This window comes from Salarias fasciatus, chromosome 5 (assembly GCF_902148845.1).
Source record: "Salarias fasciatus chromosome 5, fSalaFa1.1, whole genome shotgun sequence".
Lineage (NCBI taxonomy): Eukaryota > Metazoa > Chordata > Actinopteri > Blenniiformes > Blenniidae > Salarias > Salarias fasciatus.
Window position 1 is genome coordinate 16,503,517 of NC_043749.1, and position 18,414 is coordinate 16,521,930.

General features: G+C 42.5%; 2 protein-coding genes across 4 annotated transcripts in view; one reads left to right on the top strand and one right to left on the bottom strand.

Moving 5' to 3' along the window:
- The window catches only part of kif5ab (kinesin family member 5A, b), a 73,149-nt gene extending 72,701 nt beyond the window's left edge, over positions 1 to 448 (bottom strand). Inside the window, exon 1 of one of the 2 annotated variants that reach the window (XM_030091747.1) lies at positions 106 to 448. In XM_030091747.1, coding sequence (XP_029947607.1) covers positions 106 to 234 — 129 coding nt within the window. In that variant the 5' untranslated portion in view covers positions 235 to 448. The remainder of the gene's footprint in view (positions 1 to 105) is intronic. The other variant, XM_030091748.1, reaches the window with a different exon arrangement.
- A 1,902-nt stretch (positions 449 to 2,350) lies between these two features.
- Positions 2,351 to 16,835, top strand: dctn2 (dynactin 2 (p50)). 2 transcript variants are annotated; one of them, XM_030092119.1, is made up of 15 exons: positions 2,370 to 2,598; positions 2,889 to 2,957; positions 6,045 to 6,050; positions 6,736 to 6,832; positions 7,083 to 7,144; positions 7,918 to 8,016; positions 8,862 to 9,022; positions 9,505 to 9,658; positions 9,905 to 9,970; positions 10,278 to 10,316; positions 10,529 to 10,606; positions 11,426 to 11,497; positions 12,768 to 12,870; positions 13,840 to 13,931; positions 15,959 to 16,835. In XM_030092119.1, the coding sequence occupies exons 1-15, from the start codon at positions 2,563 to 2,565 to the stop codon at positions 16,043 to 16,045; spliced, it is 1,221 nt and encodes a 406-aa protein (XP_029947979.1). In that variant the 5' UTR covers positions 2,370 to 2,562; the 3' UTR covers positions 16,046 to 16,835. The 2 variants fall into 2 exon arrangements, with proteins under 2 accessions (XP_029947980.1, XP_029947979.1); XM_030092120.1 differs by lacking the exon at positions 6,045 to 6,050 and having other exon boundaries at positions 2,351 to 2,598.
- Positions 16,836 to 18,414: the final 1,579 nt, after the last annotated feature.

The following is an 18,414-nucleotide window of genomic DNA, read 5'->3' on the forward strand; positions in this document are numbered from 1 at the left end:
AAGCAGCCAGTCTCCAGTCTGGCCAGTCTGATGTGTGCGTATAGAGATAAGTGTAACCTCCGGTGTGCATCGACTGGGTGGAAAGACAGGGAAAAAATAACTTACCCCGAGGATGACAGAGTCTTCTCCTTGAAATACCGGGATGAACTTATCTCCGCGGATAATTTCGGACTGATTCAGCGGACGGAATCGACACAACACCTTGATATTGCATTCAGCGTTGGCATCAGCCATTGTGAGGACAAAAATATAGTGGTTGCGCTCCCCGGAAGATTTGGAAGAATTTCCCAAAATTGTTTAAAAAAATAAATAAATAAATAAAATTCTCGGTCCGAGCTTTTTCTGCAGAGTGAATCCAGCAGCTGAGAACACATGCAGCGCGAGACCAGCGTTTGGAAGAATGGAAAACTACGAGTTTGGCATCCAAAATTACTGAAGAAATGTCAAATGAAAGCAGAAAAAAAGAGGCAGTTTGAGGTTGTTTCTAGTTTAAAATGGCCTTAAAGGAAACAGGGGTGCTGCTGGTCCGCGGTGGAGACCAGATGAGAAGTTGTAAATGGGGAGTATGGTCCAAACTGGTCCGCTGGTTGGTGTGGAGAGGATGCAGGCGCCTCACATGCATGCTGTGCATCTCTCTCTCTCTCTCTCTCTCTCTCTCTCTCTCTCACTGTCTCTCTCTCTCTCTCCCTCTCTCACTCACACATACACATACACATACACATACACACACACACTCACTGGAGGCGGGGCGTGGTGAAGTAGCAACTCAAATCCTCTCTCATCAGCACCACTGAGCATCAGGGAGAGAGAGGAGCTCCAACTCTGCCTCACATTCAGATGAAATCGCAGGCTTTCATGGAAAAGTTCTCCAACATTGCATGATCTAAACACACAGATGTAAACACATTTGATTAATTCAGTATATTTCTGTGATTAGTTTCCCTACAGTTGTCCATGTGCATTCTCTTTTACAGGACTGCACCAAGATGGTCGTCATGGAGATGCTATTTTGCATGAGTGGGTAGTCATGTGGGACCCATAGGCTCCATAATTGATCCCCCGAGAGATTTAACTAGACTCTGTGGTAATGTCACATTGCAGCATTAGATCTGGGAACCCTCAGCACAGATTGCATTTTGTCGCTGGTATTGATCAGGTTTCAAAGACGCATGATCTTGCACTTTCCAGCAGTGCACCGTTGTCTCTCATCAGATTATTTTCTGTCTGGAAAATGCCAACCTCATTTCAGACTCCACACTATAAGTCTGGGACTGCGCGGGGCTTTTTGCTCCGTTTCAGAAAAATCGATTAAATCAAGTCAACACTGTGACTGTCATCGGAGGTTATTTTGGCAAGACCCTTCCTTCAGAGCCAACTGAGTGGACAGCCATTCTAAAATGGTTGTGTGAGAACGGTCACCAATATTTTCTGTGATTAAATACAGGGATTGTACAAGATTTGTTGAAATCAGTCACCACCAACATAGAGCAAATTATAGGCCTTGATCCTTTGGAACAGGATTCAGCCACCTGTCATCTGAATAAAGAAGGTATTGAAAATGATTGGTTAATTTAATTTAAGCAGTAGTCTATTGGGGAACTGTTTTACAAAAGCCTGATGGAGGTTGCTTTCAATCATGCAATGGATACGGTGAAATATTTTTTTTGCCTTTATAGATCCCCATAAGCAGAGTACATCTTCACAACCTGCTGCATCCAGTCATTTCAAATAGCAAAGGCTCATCATTTTAATTAAATGCTTTGGCAGGTATGTTGTCAACTGCATAAATTGGCAGGTGTTTCTTCTTTCAGGTCTGTGTCTGTAATCTCTGATTATCTCTTTGGGGAATATACAGATATTTAACACTGGCTCATTTGGCTGCTTAAAGGCAGGTGATTACAAGTAATGTTCAATTAACTCCCACTGTACAGTAACTTTGGATAGTAGATCTTTGTAATGACAGAGTGAAACATCATCTCACTTAACAATCTTTGGCCCATTGATTAATTTAATCCTTGCTTGTACCTTTGGCGCCATCATGTGGAGATTTTTTTACAGATCATTCTTATTTCCAATGTAATAAATAAACACTTAGTTATACTTATAAGTTGAATGTATATAATTTTGTTTGTGATGCAGTTTGTTGAATACACTTTGTTTCATTAGACAACGAACATGTTTGAAGTGTAAAACAATCACGTTAACTCAACTGAAGGGAGTACTTCATCCTGATTGGATGAGGGCAACACCGTAATGACGTAATACGTTTTTTTGGGAGCGCTTGTTTTGTTGCCTTTTGTAAGGCGTCACGCGCTTTGCCCTGGTCTGAGATAGCGCAGCGCCGCCCTTCCAGCCACGACTGTAGAAAATCCAGCATCCACGCTGTCAAACGGAGCGAGTGACCACATCAGCCTGGAGAGCTCCGCCGGCTGAGAGACTGCTGGCTCATCCATCGTTAGCTTTTGTCACAACCCGACTCTGTCCAGCGACCATTTGCGTGTTTAGAGCACTTTAGTTTTGTTGTGTCGTCTTCTTTTGTCTCGTTTCTGCTCACAGTTGACAATGGCTGATCCTAAATACGCAAATTTGCCGGGAATTGTAAGTGGCTAACGCAAGCAGACAGATAGCTACACTGCTAATGTAGCAGCTAAGTGAGCTAGCATCACTGCTGTCGACCTTGATGTCCGTTTACACTTATTCTGTCGCTAAGTATTAACATTTGTAAAATGGTAATAAACAAAATCAGTGGTAATGCATCCATTTTTGTATTTGAAGCAGTCTGAGAATGATGTTTAGCAGAACCGTAAAGAGATCGGGGCGTTGGCCAGGCTAAGTGCAACAAGCTATATTTCTAACCATGTCCAATGTTTACCTCGCTGCTTCCTCAGGCTTTCAACGAGCCGGACGTGTACGAGACCGGCGACCTCCCGGAAGACGACCAGGCTCAGTTTGAGTCGGTGAGTCGACGCCTTGATGCACCTTCTAGGTTTTCCTTACTCATAGCTAACTCTCTGCACTCTGCAGCCATGTAGCTGGTAACGATTCATTCTTAAATTTCTGCAAAGCTTTCAATTCATCACCGTGAACTGGAAATCCTTCATGCTCTATGATTTAACAACTTAACTGTCACGTCAAGTCGCTGTCGTATGTGGATTGGTGTTTCAACAAGCAGTGCTGCTAATCTGTTACTTTTGAACTTAAATCACAGTGTTATTAACCCACCAATACTATTGGGTCTGCTCTCCTTAAATCCATCCACTAGTAGTGGATGGATTTAAGGAGAGCAGACCCAATGAGATGAATTGATTTGTCTTAGAGTTACCTAAGAAAGAGATTATATGCATTATGGGCATTTTTACTGCACTTTCTACTCTCCAGTTGTCAGAAACTAACACATTACCTTGCAGATAATTTATTAACATAATTAGAAATTATGCAAGCACCAAGATCAAAGATCAATCTGGTGTATTTAGTCATTTCTATATTATGGTGAAGATCTTGCCAGCGCCCAATTGTTAAATGTAACTAAAAAATTTGAAATGAACTGTCTGAGACTAGGCTCTCCATTGGCAGGAACACCAACCTTTTTTTAATGGTGCTTCATAAATAATGTTTAAAACGTGTTGTATACATTTCATGTAACACTTTCTCTGAAACCACATTGTGAGATTCATTTCATGAACAGGACCTTGGGCAATGCTCACTTGTGGAGAAACTCGATCAAAATCAGGAAAATGTGACTCTTTATCTATCGCCTTTGAAACATTTCCATGCGACAATATGGCGTATTATTTCAAAATCCATATTTTTAACATGTTTTGTGCATCCAACTGTGCATTCCTTGCATTTTTGTCAAGCTCAGCCAGGTTACAATTATTGTTTTGCATATCTGCATTTTTAGATAAAATTAACTTCGTAAGTGGATATTATTTTTTTATTTTTTTAAAAAGGTTCTGAAATCTAAATAAATTTGCATGAAGAGTGAGAAACAACAAAGTGAATCTTTATGCTCAATGGATCTTGTGACTTTTAGACATAAGTGCTTCGTCTCAGTGTGAAGTGTTTTTCAATAGTCCCTTTATTAAGTAGTTTGTGAATGGTGGAGGAGTGCTGGCCTGACTTTACTCTTCATGTCTGGGCTGTTTACTGACCAGCTAAGTTATTCCTAATTGGCATTTTCCCTTCCATGTTTCCACATTCACTCCTCCCATTCCCTTGCCCTTGTTTTGACTCCCCAACCCTCCCGGGACCCTAGTTTGTACAAGTAAGACTGGCTCCGTTTTTCTCTCAGTGAGCTTAACACGTTTTCTTATTCTTTTTTCTTTAACCTTTTTTTTTTTTTTTTTTTTTTTTGCATGTTCAAGAAAAAAAATCACATTCTCTCTTCCTGCCTCTATCGATTGGGGATAAAATGAGAAAAAAGATCGATGGCGCGACTCTTTTCGTGCTCTGTAATTCATCAATTTTTGATTGTTTTGAAGTGCAGGGAATTGATTCTTTTCCTCCTGTTTGCATTGCTCATTTGAACTTTTCAAGGGTACAATGAAGTTGTTGGGTGTTCAGCAGCACTAATTTACTCTTTTTTTGATGGGTTATGCTTTGATAAAGCTGCAGAGTTTGAATTGTGCATCTGTGTGTGAGTGTGACAGGAGGAAGAAAAGCGTTTTTATGCGATGTTGTGTTCTAACAATTGCTTCCTGGCTAACCACACTTTTCCAACTAACTTGGCTCCTCAAAGGCCTCTTTACACTGTGTGATAACTTCTTGTAGGTTGAAATGTTTTGGGGTTTTTTTCCCCTTCATTTTAAAAATGTAGTCAGACAAAAATAATCTTGAGCTGTGGCTCTGGTATTTCTGTAATCTCCAAGGTTTACATCTTTGCCATAGTTTGAAATACACGCACACGCTGGTTGTTCTGCATCGATGATTATACAATTGTGATTCAACGATGTGAACAGATGGAATAACAGTAAGTTTGAGATGATCTGAACCTGCTTGCTGAGTGAATGGCAGCAGTTAAACTCTCATCACTGAGCAGAACAATCACACAAGAGTGTGTCTGGTACTATTACGACCTGAAACAACCCACACATGCAATTTTCCCTCTCGATCTGAATGTAGCTGAGGACATTTTTAGTTGTTGTCTTTTCAAAGATAACTACTGCATCACTGCCTGCAGAAATCCACCAGGGGAATGGTAAAATAACTTCTCCTCCTTCTTTGAAAGGAGAACCGCCAAACACTGCAAATAATCATAAAGGGATACACACAAGCATCCCCTGGAGTCCCGGTGGGATAATGGAACCAAACCAGTCAAGTGTGAACACGGTCTTTGTTTTCTGCTCCTACATTTATTCACTCACCAAGTCTGAGCCTCTTAAAGAGACTCATAGCTGTCTGCAATAGTCTCTTCTCATTGACCTTTCATAATCAGGTGATCACAGATATTGTTGTTTTTGTAGAAAAGACCCAAATCATACAGTGTAGAGGGGCTTTCGGTTGGATGTAGTTCACCAGCTGCTTTGGCTCAGGCTAGCTCATTTAACCAGGATGAAGTGCATGTTAAGAAGAAAGCGCCCACTGCAGCTGAATGATGACTGCGACAGAATGCCTTTTGCCTACAGATTTCTTTCAGACGCCCTTAACTGCCCCACACTCTTACTCAATGATTTTTTAATTTTTTTAAATTTTAGTCTTTAAGCACTTTATTATGAAATACAGTTTGATGAAAACAGAGTAAAATTAGCTCAAAGGTTGTTAATGGACCATCTTACCACCCCGATTCCGGGAAGAGAGGGAGTCCTGGAGACGCCCTGCGCTGTGTGAACACAGTGTCTCCAGGCTGCTCAGCAGCAGCTCTCTGAACACTGCTTTCTTTCTTATCTGTCCCCGACCCTGGCCAACTGTTCCTGTTGTGTGCATGGCATGTGATAACCACATTAATCTGTGTTGTCTCTCTCTCTCTCTCCCTCTCTCTCCCCTCTACTTTTTTCTCTCCCTCTGCTCTTTCAATTTTTTTCTCTAACTCTCTTTGGAAACCCAAGGAGCTGGTAAGAGCCTGACTAACTCTCCCCATCTTCCTCCCCCTCCTCCTCCTCTTCCTCCCGCCATCCGCATAACTGTGTTGTTGTGTTTTGTGTGAGCCCACCCACGTCACCCGTTTCTTTGTGTCGGTATTGTTTTAATCCTTTTTGTTCACCCTAATTGATCGCTTAGAAATTTTAGATCAAATGTATTTTTTGTGTTCTCAATAATCACTAATCAAAAAAAGAAATCCTCATTTAGAAAAGAGAGTTTCTGTGCCTTTGCCTTTTCATTCATTGAAGCTTGTTTTTTGACTTGGTAAAGCTGGAAAACATTTCTATGAGCGTGGAATCAACTGACGCTCAAACATTTGGCTCTCACATGCAACAAATTTCAAATTTGTTTTGTTGCCTGCACCTTAAAATGAATTTGAAATGATCTGATTGAAAGCCCTCTGAGTTTTATGATCCGTGTCTATAATGCTGCTTACTTCTTGACTTTGGTAAGTAACGACACCCCTGATTGAGTGTCCATCAATGACATTTTGGGGAAATGATCAAGCATACGTCGACTTTCAAATTTGACCAACTGCTTGAAGGAGCTTCAAGATTCGTGACTCATCGGTTCAGTGTTTTGAATCTGTCTTTTCTCTGTATTTTTACTTGATACTTTGAGACCGTCTGACTTTATTCCTTCATTTTTAATCGACAGGAGGAGCTTTGCAGCAACAGCGTGGAGCGCATCGTGGTTAACCCCAACGCAGCCTATGACAAGTTCAAAGACAAGCACGTCACCACCAAAGGACTCGGTCAGTTGGTCGTGGAGGACTCTTGTTTTTACTTATGGAGCTAAATTAATAGCACCGACACAGTTGGATCTTGGACATTAATACAAAAGGACAAGATTAAGATCGTTCAAAGTGATCGAGGAACTTCCCGAAACTGTTGTTTTCACTTGTGCTGTTGCTGGAGCAGGATTGGTATTCACAGAAGCGCCAGCCAGCTTTTATTGTCTGTTTTCTCATTTTCTCTCACAACTCCTTTGTCTCCCTTTTGCAGACTTCTCAGACAGAATCAGTAAAAGCAGAAGAGTGGGCTATGAGTCGGGAGACTTTGAAATCGTGAGTTTATTCTTCTCAGAAGAAATCTCTTAGTTCACGTTTAGCGGGTTGAACCCGTTTCCACTCAGTATTTCTAGACTTATGTTTACTCAGCAAGCACAAGTGACCCAGATCTAATTTTATGACCCAGATCAGATTTTTTTTTTTTTTAATGACAGACTGAACAGTACATGTCCTTTTTTTATTTTTCTTTCCTAATTTAACCCCTTGGACCATGGTCAGTTTGCTTTGCAATCGTCAGGTGAATGCACGTCTGATGGTTTTCAGAGCGACCTCAGTCTGCAGTTTTGTTGCATTTCTGTTGACTTTTCCATCTTTGAAGTGAGACAGGCAGACAGTTACTCACTGGAGGGGGCAATATCACATTTAATCAATAGGTGAAACTCGGTATCCACATATTTTTTGAGCATACAAAGCAGCCTCTGCTCCACAAAAAGCCATTGTTAATTTTTTTTTCTAATATTCCTATCACTTTTGATCAATTTTTCCGAATGTGTTGCTAATACCTTTGTGAACACTTTGCACCACATGTGATTTTACTTCTTTCTGTGCATATGCGGGTCACTTCCAGGCTGTAGGCTGATCATAGTGGCAGTGAACTTCGGGTTATAATCTCAGCAACAACACAGCATATCAGATCTCTGCCCCAAAAAAATCAGATTTTAACATGAAGACCTGCAGTTTGAAGATCTAGGAGCTTTTCTCTCTGTGTACCACAGGTTCAATGCTATTGTGTAATATTCCATTTTCTCTGCTCTTTCATTTCCGGTTAGCTTGGAGAAGGCTGTGGGGTGAAGGAGACGCCGCAGCAGAAGTATCAGCGCCTGGTGAACGAGATACAGGAACTGACGCAGGAGGTGGACGCCATCCAGGTGGACTGAGAGCAATAAACACAAACACACAGCTATTAATTGACTTGAGAGGATGGAAAATTATTTTTTTTTATTCTTTATCTCCTGCATGAGATCTCATTTTTCAAGAATGTATCAACCGAGCATCCTCCAGCTGGAACGGTTTGAGAGCTGTAATAATGATTCTCAGTTCCTAGCTCGACACGAGATTCAATAATCCGATCCCAAGTTCAGTGTGTCACGAGCACCAAAGCTTTAAGTTCACCCTGCGAAGGAGTTTTGATTAAAATTTAATGAAGTTGCCGTTCAGACTAGCAAAGACCCCTGAACGAAGACACTAATTAAAGTTGCTGTGTGATTACCTTCCTGCTCACACTGCAGGGCCGCTGCTCCGTGAGGCCAACACACACACACACACACACACACACACAAAATTGTAATTCAAGCTGCAACCTGGCAGCTCGGTGATCGTACCAGTGGGTCAGGCAGGCGTCTCTGCCACAGTTTCTTTATAGATGTAAAACTACCTCCTTTGAGTAGATGGAGTCTCCAGTTAATGTGTATTCATCCGTCAGGACAAATGGAGCGAGGAAGTATCACACTGTGTGTGCTTGGGTGAGAACATCCGATCAGCTGAGAGATAAAGGGACTGTGTGATCATATTGTGCCACAATGTCATTTCACTGCAGAAATTCGATTGTACATGCAGGGAAACTGTGGCTGCTCTCTTCTTTCAGTATGTAAACATTAGGGACTGCCGTAGTGAATCGTCGGCTGGACGTGACGTTCGCCCTGTTGTTCCAAACAAAATAAAGCTGCCACAAGAGCTCACGGTCTGAAAGATAGTGCCGTCTTTCTGCCTCCAGGCCGCTACGAAGGAGAGCAATGCGGAGGAGCGCCTCACTCCGGTGGTGCTCGCCCAGCAGGCTGCGCAGCTCAAACAGCAGCTGGTGTCGGCTCATCTGGACTCGCTGCTGGGACCCCAGGCGCACATCAACCTGGCCGACCCAGATGGAGCGCTGGCCAGGTGAGCAGAGGAAGACCAACATCTGCAGGCTGAAAGTTTATTCTTCAACCCATTAGACTCTGCTGGAATAATGGCCTAATGAGCAGAAAAAACAAACTAAACAGTGTTTTTTTTGTTTTTTGTTTTTTTTGTAAGTACACCCTTTTTTAAAGTCATGAAACATCAGAGAGTAGGGGGAGGAAATACAGAGTACCTGCTCAGATAAAGGTTACTGACCTCTGAGCGCCATCACACATGGAGAGATGATTGGGTGATGGAAATAAAAGCTGGAGACAATTTGTAAGAACCCAGCTGACTCAGGAGGCATAAAGCAGAGCGACGAAGGCGGAGGGATAAAAGCTCCCCCTGCGCTGTGTACAGAAGCGCTTGAAAAGACTCGGAGCAATAAAATGAGGGATTACAGCTGAAGGACTACACTGGGCTGGCAGTGATGTGAATGAATATGCGGTGAAATCCTCCTGTGTTCTGCTCTCCCCCGGCAGACGTCTGCTCACCCAGCTGGAGGTGGCTAAGGGCAGCCGTGGCGGCGCCGCAGCGGAGGCCAAGCCGGCGGCGGCGACTAAAGCCCCAGATGGAGTGGTGCTCTACGAATTACACAGCAGACCGGAGCAGGAGAAATTCAACGAGTCTGCGAAGGTAAAGTGGAGACGATGGGCGTTGTTGTGTTCGATGAATTCGTTTACAAAAAGAGCAAACGTTTTCCTTCACATCTGAACTTCTTAACTTCTTTCTTTTTCCTCATGAGAGGAATGTCAAAGTGTTTAATGGCGGCAAACGAGACAAAAAGCAGGATGCGTGCAGGTGGTGTGTGTGCGGAGGCGTGTGTGTTGTGGGATGCTGCTGTCACTGCCAGCCATGTGTCGCCTTGTTGTCTCCCTATAGATGGCAGAATTGGAGAAGCGCCTAGCCGAGCTGGAGATAGCTGTTGGCTCGGGATCAGACAAGCAGGTACACACACATTCACACACACACACTCGCACTCATAATGCTTTCCTGTCTCATTCACACTAAGTCTGTGGATCTGCTTCTCTCTTTCACACACACACACACACACACACACACACACACACACACACACACACACACACACACACACACACACACACACACACACACACACACCAGATTTGCATGCATGCATTGTTCTGAAAACATCCACATAGTGCAAAGGAAGTAAAATCTTTCACCTGATTCATGCAGATCACGGGGGTGGCTTTATTGTGTGTTGTTAAGAAGGCGTTTTCTCTCTTTGTAGGGACCCTTGAGTGCTGGTGTGCAAGGAGGCAGTTTGATGGTGAGGGGACGACCGCCGTGCTCTGAGCATTGTGTGTAGTTTGTGTCTGCATCCGTCACGCCGAAGCGCCGCCCGAGAACTGGGTCATACCTCAAAGATGACACCGAGTTTGTTTATCGCTGCAGTCAAAAAGTCGGGAGCAAGAACACAGAGTGCGAGACGCAGCCCTCACCGTTAACCGATGTGCTTCTTTTCGTTTTATTTCATCTCAGGATACCATCGAGCTGCTGCAGGCCCGGGTCAGTGCGCTGGACTCCGCCACTCTGGACCAGGTGGAGGCGAGGCTGCAGGTGAATGCGCCGCTAAACGCTGTTCTCCCACCAAAGCTGCAATAGGGAGCAACTCATTTCCTCCACCTCAGTAGTTTTCTTCCTCCCATATAACCCCTCCTCCCTTGTTCGGCCTCGGATCAATGCTCCTTTTGAGCACTGCAGTGTTTTCAGTTACAGCAACTTTTCAATATTAATCTGCAACAAGTCTGACTATTTTTTTAAGCTGTACAGAAAGTCAAAAGTTTATTACAAAGCTGCACAAACAGCAGCAGCCCCCGCCCGGGGAGGGCACTTCTGAGCTGCAGAATATTGAAAGCTAAAGCATAAACACCCATTTTTGTGAGAGGGCGACATTTAATGTCAACAGTTATTAAGATTACACTCTGATTGATATGTTTTCCTCATCTATTCTTCTTCGGTTTCTCCCATTGACTGAATGAACAGCTAGACAAAGTTGTTTTTAATGATCCGGAAAGTGTGAATTTCCTTCTTCTGCTGTTTTTTTAAACCTTTTTTTTCCACATTGAGTATAGGAATCCATCCCAGTAGCAGGATAGATATTGAACTTCTCTGTCAGAACAGCACAAAGGCCCCAAAGCTTTGAAAGATATCGAGGCTTAGTGAAACATTGATCACTCTTCTTTTCTTGTGCTGTCTTAGGTGTGTTATTTTGTCCAGCAGACAGAATTTTTCCAATGTTTGCAGAGTTCTTTTTGGCTACGAGTGAAACTGCAAACGTAACGTTAAAGCGTTGTACAGCTTCGTGTCAGACTGTAAGTAAATGTCTACTTTCCATCATATCACTTAACTTTGTGTTGTTTTCCATCTCACTCCCAGAGTGTCCTCGGGAAGATGAATGAGATTGCTAAACACAAGGCAGCCATCGAGGACGCCGAAACACAAAACAAGGTGTGTGTGTGTGTATGTGTGTGTTCCATCCATCAGAGTAAAATAAGTGCAGATCTGATGTTGGCCGTTCTTTCTGAGCACCCTTGATTTAAATCAACGTCTGTTGTGTTTCCAGTTGCTGCAATGCCTATTATGTCAGTTGCATCACATGAAATCACCCTGTGTTGTTTCTCATGAGCAGGATGTTTTATTGGGCAGCGTCCTCTGCAAGTGAACATATGTTGATCCTCCAGCGAGATAAACAAGTGATATGCTCCATATGTTCCTTATGAATCCAGCGCTGCCTTTGCAAATGCTCAGCACAATTCGTACTATTTAGAGTCAAAACAAGATGTTCTTGGAAAGTCTGAGACATTTCATTGCTCCTGTTTGCGCTGTGAGCTCAGTCTCTTTCCTCAGCAGTGACTTTTCACTCTAAAGTACCAGTAGAGGGCAGCACATGTTAATTATATCAACAGCCTTGTGAAGTGGCCTTTGTTTTATACACTGGTTGAGTCTTTAAAGGAAAGGACAGAATCACATCCTAAACTGGAACTGCAGTTTTGTATCAGTTTTCAATCAAGTCTTTGTCCATGATAGGCCAATGAAACTAGGTCACAGTAATCTGAAAGCTGCTCAAAGTTCTGGTGCAGTTTAACCCGCTTGTTTAAAACGAGGGAATGAAATAAAGTTCATTTCTGAAGCAATTTTGGTCCAGTAGCTGATGGTGGTGACGGTAACACGCGACTTTGAAGTTGATGGTTGAGCGCTGTCGGATTTATAGAAAAATAAAACATCAACCACACAGAGTCTGAGGGAAACTATACACTGATTATCATTATTTTTCATTTTTATATTTTGTTAATTGATGTTATGTTCTCAGAGAGGATTCTAAAAACACACATTTGAAAAAAATCTTAAGTGAAAATTAAATAATTTTTCCAAAAATAATTAAAGTTATGAGATGAAAAGTGTTGACTACACCCGTCTCACTGCGACCTGCCGTTATTGTCCGAACCTGAGAGTACTGAGGTTGCCACGGACCCTGTTGGAATGCAAAGAATTCTTCTTCTTTCCTTTTCCATCAGAACTGCTGCATTTTTGACGTCCTAAACATGCTCAGACACACCTGAAACTTTGCACACACGTCAGAAGTGGCAAAAATTTTACATTTTGAATATTGTTCTTTTTTATTCGAGTTCAAATGTGAGTAAAAGCAGCAATTTTTTTTTAATTTGTTTTCAGTGGTGCCTGTCTGGGTTGTAATTGTTCCTGCATGTTTCCCCGTCAGGTGTCGCAGCTGTACGACGTGGTGCAGAAGTGGGACGCCGTGTCCACCTCCATACCGCAGGTGGTGCAGAGGCTGGTCGCTGTCAAAGAGCTGCACGAGCAAGGTGACTACGGCAGGAGCCGGGGCTCGGAAACGAGACCGCCGAAGCGTTTGGAGGTGGTGGAGTTCACTGAACCCAGTACTCTGTTACCGTGTTGGGTAACTAGTTCACATTGCAAATATTGAAATAAAGTGGCTCCAGGGGCGACTTTCACCCCCACACAGTAATGGGTCTAACAATGAAAACTTGGGTAAATTATCTTCTGTTCTTTCTTATGCGAGGGGAGAAGAACCTTGAGATGACACCCATGAGAGTTCAAGGAGAGAATATATGTAGGTTAGTGGGGGTGGGGCGTGGCATTAAAGATTCAAAATATGTAGGATGTTTGCCACGGAGCGCACCGGGGTGTGAACCCGGATCACGTTTCAGTCGGCATCTGCGCCGACGAGGAAGTCCTACCCAAGTCCCGCACAATGGAAACGGCTGCGAGTGAGACAAAAGATGAAAACTAAGCGAAAATGGGATTCAAACGGATAATGGAATTAGGCTGAACCGTGCCTTTCTATTATAACAAAGGGCAGGAAAAATCAGTGAGAGGGAGACTCTCTGGCAGCAGAATTAGACTGAACCTCGCAGTGCTGTTAAACACCCCCCTTGGGGAGAAAGAAATGCATGATATTATATATCACATTATCATCTTTTTATTATTTAGCACATGAAAGCGGAACCTTGGCATTAATAGATTATATTGATAATTCACTTCTGAGAGCTGAAGGAGGTCGTTTATCATCCAGCCTCTCTTTGCACCGATCTGTCACAGTCTGCAGCTGAAATCTTCCCCGCTCAATAGGCTTTTCAGACTCTTCTTTTTTTTTTTTTTTTTTTCTCCTCTCTCCGGATGTTTCTTTAAGAAGCACCGAGGGGTTTCAGGCACTCATTCATTACTTTAAAATTCCAAAAGATCTAAGTTTCCTCTCATTTCAAACGTTTCATACTGGTTGCATGTTAATCCCCGCCTCTCTCGCCTCGCAGCCATGCAGTTCGGCCAGCTGCTGACTCACCTGGACACCACCCAGCAGATGATCACCAACTCTCTGAAAGACAACAACACCCTGTTAACACAGGTAGGGACGCTCACAGCCGGGCCGGCGCCCTCGGTTCCCATTGATCAGTCCTGACGGTGTGTGTCTGTGTGTGTGTGTGGAGCGTTTGACAGTGTAGATGTTCAAGTCACTTGAGGTCATTCAACCTCCGTGCTGCTCGCATTGTGACAGCAGTCAATAAATCTGTAGTCAGACAATTGGATTTCAATCAAAATTAATGTAATTTGCTTAAATTGAAAAGGATATTGATTTTCTTAATTTTCTAGGTAACTTTGATTCAAAGTTGTGTCATTACACTTTTTTATACTGATTACAAACACGTGTTTGAAGTGTTGGAGTTCCTCCACTGGGAGATGCCAGAGAACAGGAGGAATTATCTCATGGTCAAAGGGAATGCTTTTTACCTGCATGCTTTCCTTTTCATTACATTTTCTGGAATAAATCATGGTTAAAAATAGAATTGGGCCATTCAAATATTAATGATCTTTTATTACCAGTGCAACAGTGATTTATTCAAATCATGAAAAAAGTGCAAAACTACACATGGTAGCAGGTAAATTTACAAGTATTTCCAATTAAATAGATGAATATGATACAACAGGTTTGTATTTGCTTAGAATCAGCTTTGAAATAAGTTGTATGGAAACATTAGGACAACATTGTGGTGTAAACTGGGAAAACTGCGGCTTTAAACTTTAAAACTGAGAGAAGGTGACTCTTAGGCCACATCTGGATATTCAAATATCCAAAGTTGAGTTTTTGACTTTTCATTTTTGTCAGTCATAAGTTAGTTTTCACAGCAGGGCTGACAGTGTTGGTTTTGTTGAGTTAATTGACGCCGGCTCTGTGATAACGTCTTTGTATGTGGAATAAATGAGTTTATAAAGAATCCTCTAATGCACACCAGAGGCTGCAGCCACAGCAGCTTTTCATGTCTAGAAGCAACAATCTAAGTGTGCAGCTCCCCGTCACGAGGGCTGAAGCCCTGCAGAGCCTCCGCTGAGCTCAGTCAATAAGCAGCCCGCGCTTTCACAGTTCAGGGCTCCTGGCCTGGCAGACAAAACGCCGTCTTACCGAGTAATGCGCGTCGTTATCAGGGTCTTCTGACGAAACTTTTATTGCCAGAAGTCAAAAAAAAAAAGTTTGTCATTGTATCTTATAAACCGGGTGCTGCCTGATGGAAACGTATTGTGTTCATTTAGGTAATTCATAAACATCACTCTGAACCAGTGTGAATCATTTTAATGCAAAGTTTTGTTTGCTTTGCGATTGTTCTAAAACATTTTAACTCTGAGCTCAGACGTTTTCCAGATGCACTCTGGACCAGATCGTTCTGTCAGTAAATCATTAAAAAGCTGGCAAACTATTGACTTTATTGTTCTTTGAGCGCATGGGTAAATGTTTGTAACTCTCTCATTTGGGTCACACTCCGTCAGGCGCCTTGATGCTGCAGGTATTTAATCGGCTCAGGAGAAATGCCAACAATCCAAAGTGACTAAATAGCTTCCGTTTAGAATTAATTAGTTATTGATTAGTCTCTAACGCTGGCGATCAGTCCAGGGTGCGTCCTGCCCTCCCCCGGGGGTCGCTGGGATTGTGTCTTCATCCCACTTGTGGTGAGATCAGTTCGGTCAGCGTGTGAACCAGAGTCGCCGACATCCCAGAAGCCTGAGAGTCGTTAAAAGTGCCAGAATCATTTCAGTGAAACCTGTGACACGAAACCATCTTTTTACGGATCCCTGCACATTTTTAAAGAGACGCCCCGGAGCTCTGTCAGTGTGTTCATGCTGCACGGCTCGGTTTAACCACGTCCGCAGGTCTCCACTGTTTCGTCACTTGATGGACCATCTGCAGGAAGTTTTTTGCCTAAAAATGCGAATTCAGTGTATAAATGAGTTGTTATATTGAATGTATTCGAGAGGAAACGGCATACTGACTCTGTCTGTCTCATACATACTGCTGGAATAATATTTTCAGTGCTTGTACACTTCTCCTCCATCTAATTCTAAATTGTTTTCAAATAAATGCCTTTCTCTCCTTTCACTCAGGTGCAGCAGACGATGAAGGAGAACCTGGTGGCCATCGAGGAGAACTTCGCTGCACTAGACCAGAGGATGAAGAAGGTTTCCAAATGAAACAAGGGGGGGGAGCGGAGTTCGGAGCGATCCAGGAGAGTGTCGAACATGGACAATTAAGAGTCGGTTAGAGAGCACAGACGAGCGGACCGGGGTCTCATGCTGTCCGTCCTGGACGTCCCTCCCTTGCTCTCTACTTCCGCCTCTGCCTTTTTTTCACTAAGTGGAATGTTTCGAAAGTTGGAAAAGATGGAAAAAAACACAAAAAGAGAAGACCAAATGTTCTTGTTCACCCTCCTTTTTCTCTTCCTTTCTCTCGCATAAAGCTGATTTCTGCTGAAAACACACCTGTCCACTCTCTACACGCCACTGATTGCAGTCTCCCGTTCAGCTTGATGAGTTTTAGACTGGGTTGTTTTTATAATTAGTATTAAATATAGGAGATCTTTCCATTCCCTTTGGAGCGTCACACTATTTCTCAATTTGTACTGTAAACTTTGGTCAAGTGAAATGGATCACAGCGATTTAGGGTTGTGGGACGACACACTCCAGATGTTTTCAACTGTAAAAAAGAAAAGAAAAGTAATTTCCACAGAGATTCCAAATCTATTGTCCCGTAATATTGTAGCAGGAGCACACCCGTGTGAGTGTCAGGGCCTCGTCACTGAAGGACAGCTTGTAAATATGCCTGTGTACCTTATCGTTTCCTCACGCTCGGTCGCTTGTAACTATATTATTAAGACTGAGCTCCGGCGCCGCAGACAGACTTTTAATCTGCTTGGTCATTGCCTACAACTGTATTGTTCATCTGTGGTCATGGAAACTGATCAATAAAAACAAAGTGCGATCAGCTCGCCTGCGTTCATTCCGCACCAGTTTCCCAGAACAGACGCAAAACTTCACAAAATTAAACAATTTTCATTGAGGTCTGCAAGATCTTTTTTTATTATTTAAACAGAATCTATAATTATCACAATATGAATTTTAAAAATGTTTTAAAGTTTTTGTTTATAGTTTGAGTTAAAAAAAAAAAAGCCAGAACACATTTTTCTTTTCTTCTTTTACATGTAAATATATAAAAAACTCGTTTTCTTCTCAATCTGTCAACCTGAATATCTTCATTTGTGGCCGTCTCTTACTACTTCTGGCCACTGGGTGGCAGCAGAGTATCTAAATAAAATTCAACGGGTCAAACCCACACTGAAACTAACAAGATATTAAAATAAACTCAATAAAGGCAGTTTCTTCTGCCTTTTAGTTCTGTCCAGTTATGCTTCACTGTAAAAATGAACTTTACCACTTAAATGAGCTGATAATTTCCCTACAAAAAAAAAATGTAGTATTTGCACTGGTATACATTGTAAGTTTGAACCTGTTGGATTACAAGTGGAACTTTATATAAATACAAACATTTTCAAGAAGTTGTTCCAGTTTATGTATTTCTATGAAAAGCTTCTAAAGTATTTGACTGAATGCTCCAAACACAAGCCAATGACAGGAGTCAGATCACGCAGACTTTTAATATAAATGTGGATTTAAATATAACCAGGATGTTATGATCTGCCAACTTTCACTCTGGAGCCACATGAGTAATTTGAGGTCAAGCTAAATCCTGCCTGGTATCAGGAGATTTATAAAAAGCATTTAAACAAAAGCCTTCTTCTTGTTGGAAGTCAGGTGACGGTATTAGAGGCGAAGGCGGGTGGTTTAGAGCAGGGGAAGGATCAGGTGTCTGTGGTGAGTCATCCTCCACACAGTTAGGTAAATGCCCCAACATGCCACCACAAGTGGATTAATAGTTTACAGACATGCAATGTGACGCTGGATACATTCAAAATGTGTAATTTAACCTTAAAGAAAGATTTTAATTAAGAATTACACACATCTGTCACTTGTTCTGTGAGTCTGCTCATACACCATGTCAGTTAAGGATGACATCTTTCTTTTAAATCCCAGAAAAGTGCTGAGTGTGAGTGTTTCCTTCCTCCCTGTATGAAGGGAAGCTGGAGACGGGCCAGCATGGACGCAACATATTAAGTGTAGCTTACAGGGAATTAGATCCAGGGTTCCAACTTAGAAGGGAATGCCCCAGATGAGCACAGAGACATGCCGTGTACTGTACTATAGATCATGTTATGGCACATTTGTCCGTCTATTTTAAGAGGACTAGTTTGGGTCAGCCCAGCTCTGACTGTCTGGACACACTTCAGCATGAATGCAAAGTAATGATTTACCAAGAGGACAGCTCCAAACGCTCCTAACAACACCAACAAATCCCATCAGTCCAGACGATCCCTGCACACATGGACAGTGAATGAATGATTGAACAGCGAATGAATGATTAAACAGAAGCTTAAACAACCAGTTTCATCTGAAAAGGTGTAAAACCAGGCGTGCATTCTTAGAGGAACCTCAGGACGACCCCCGTC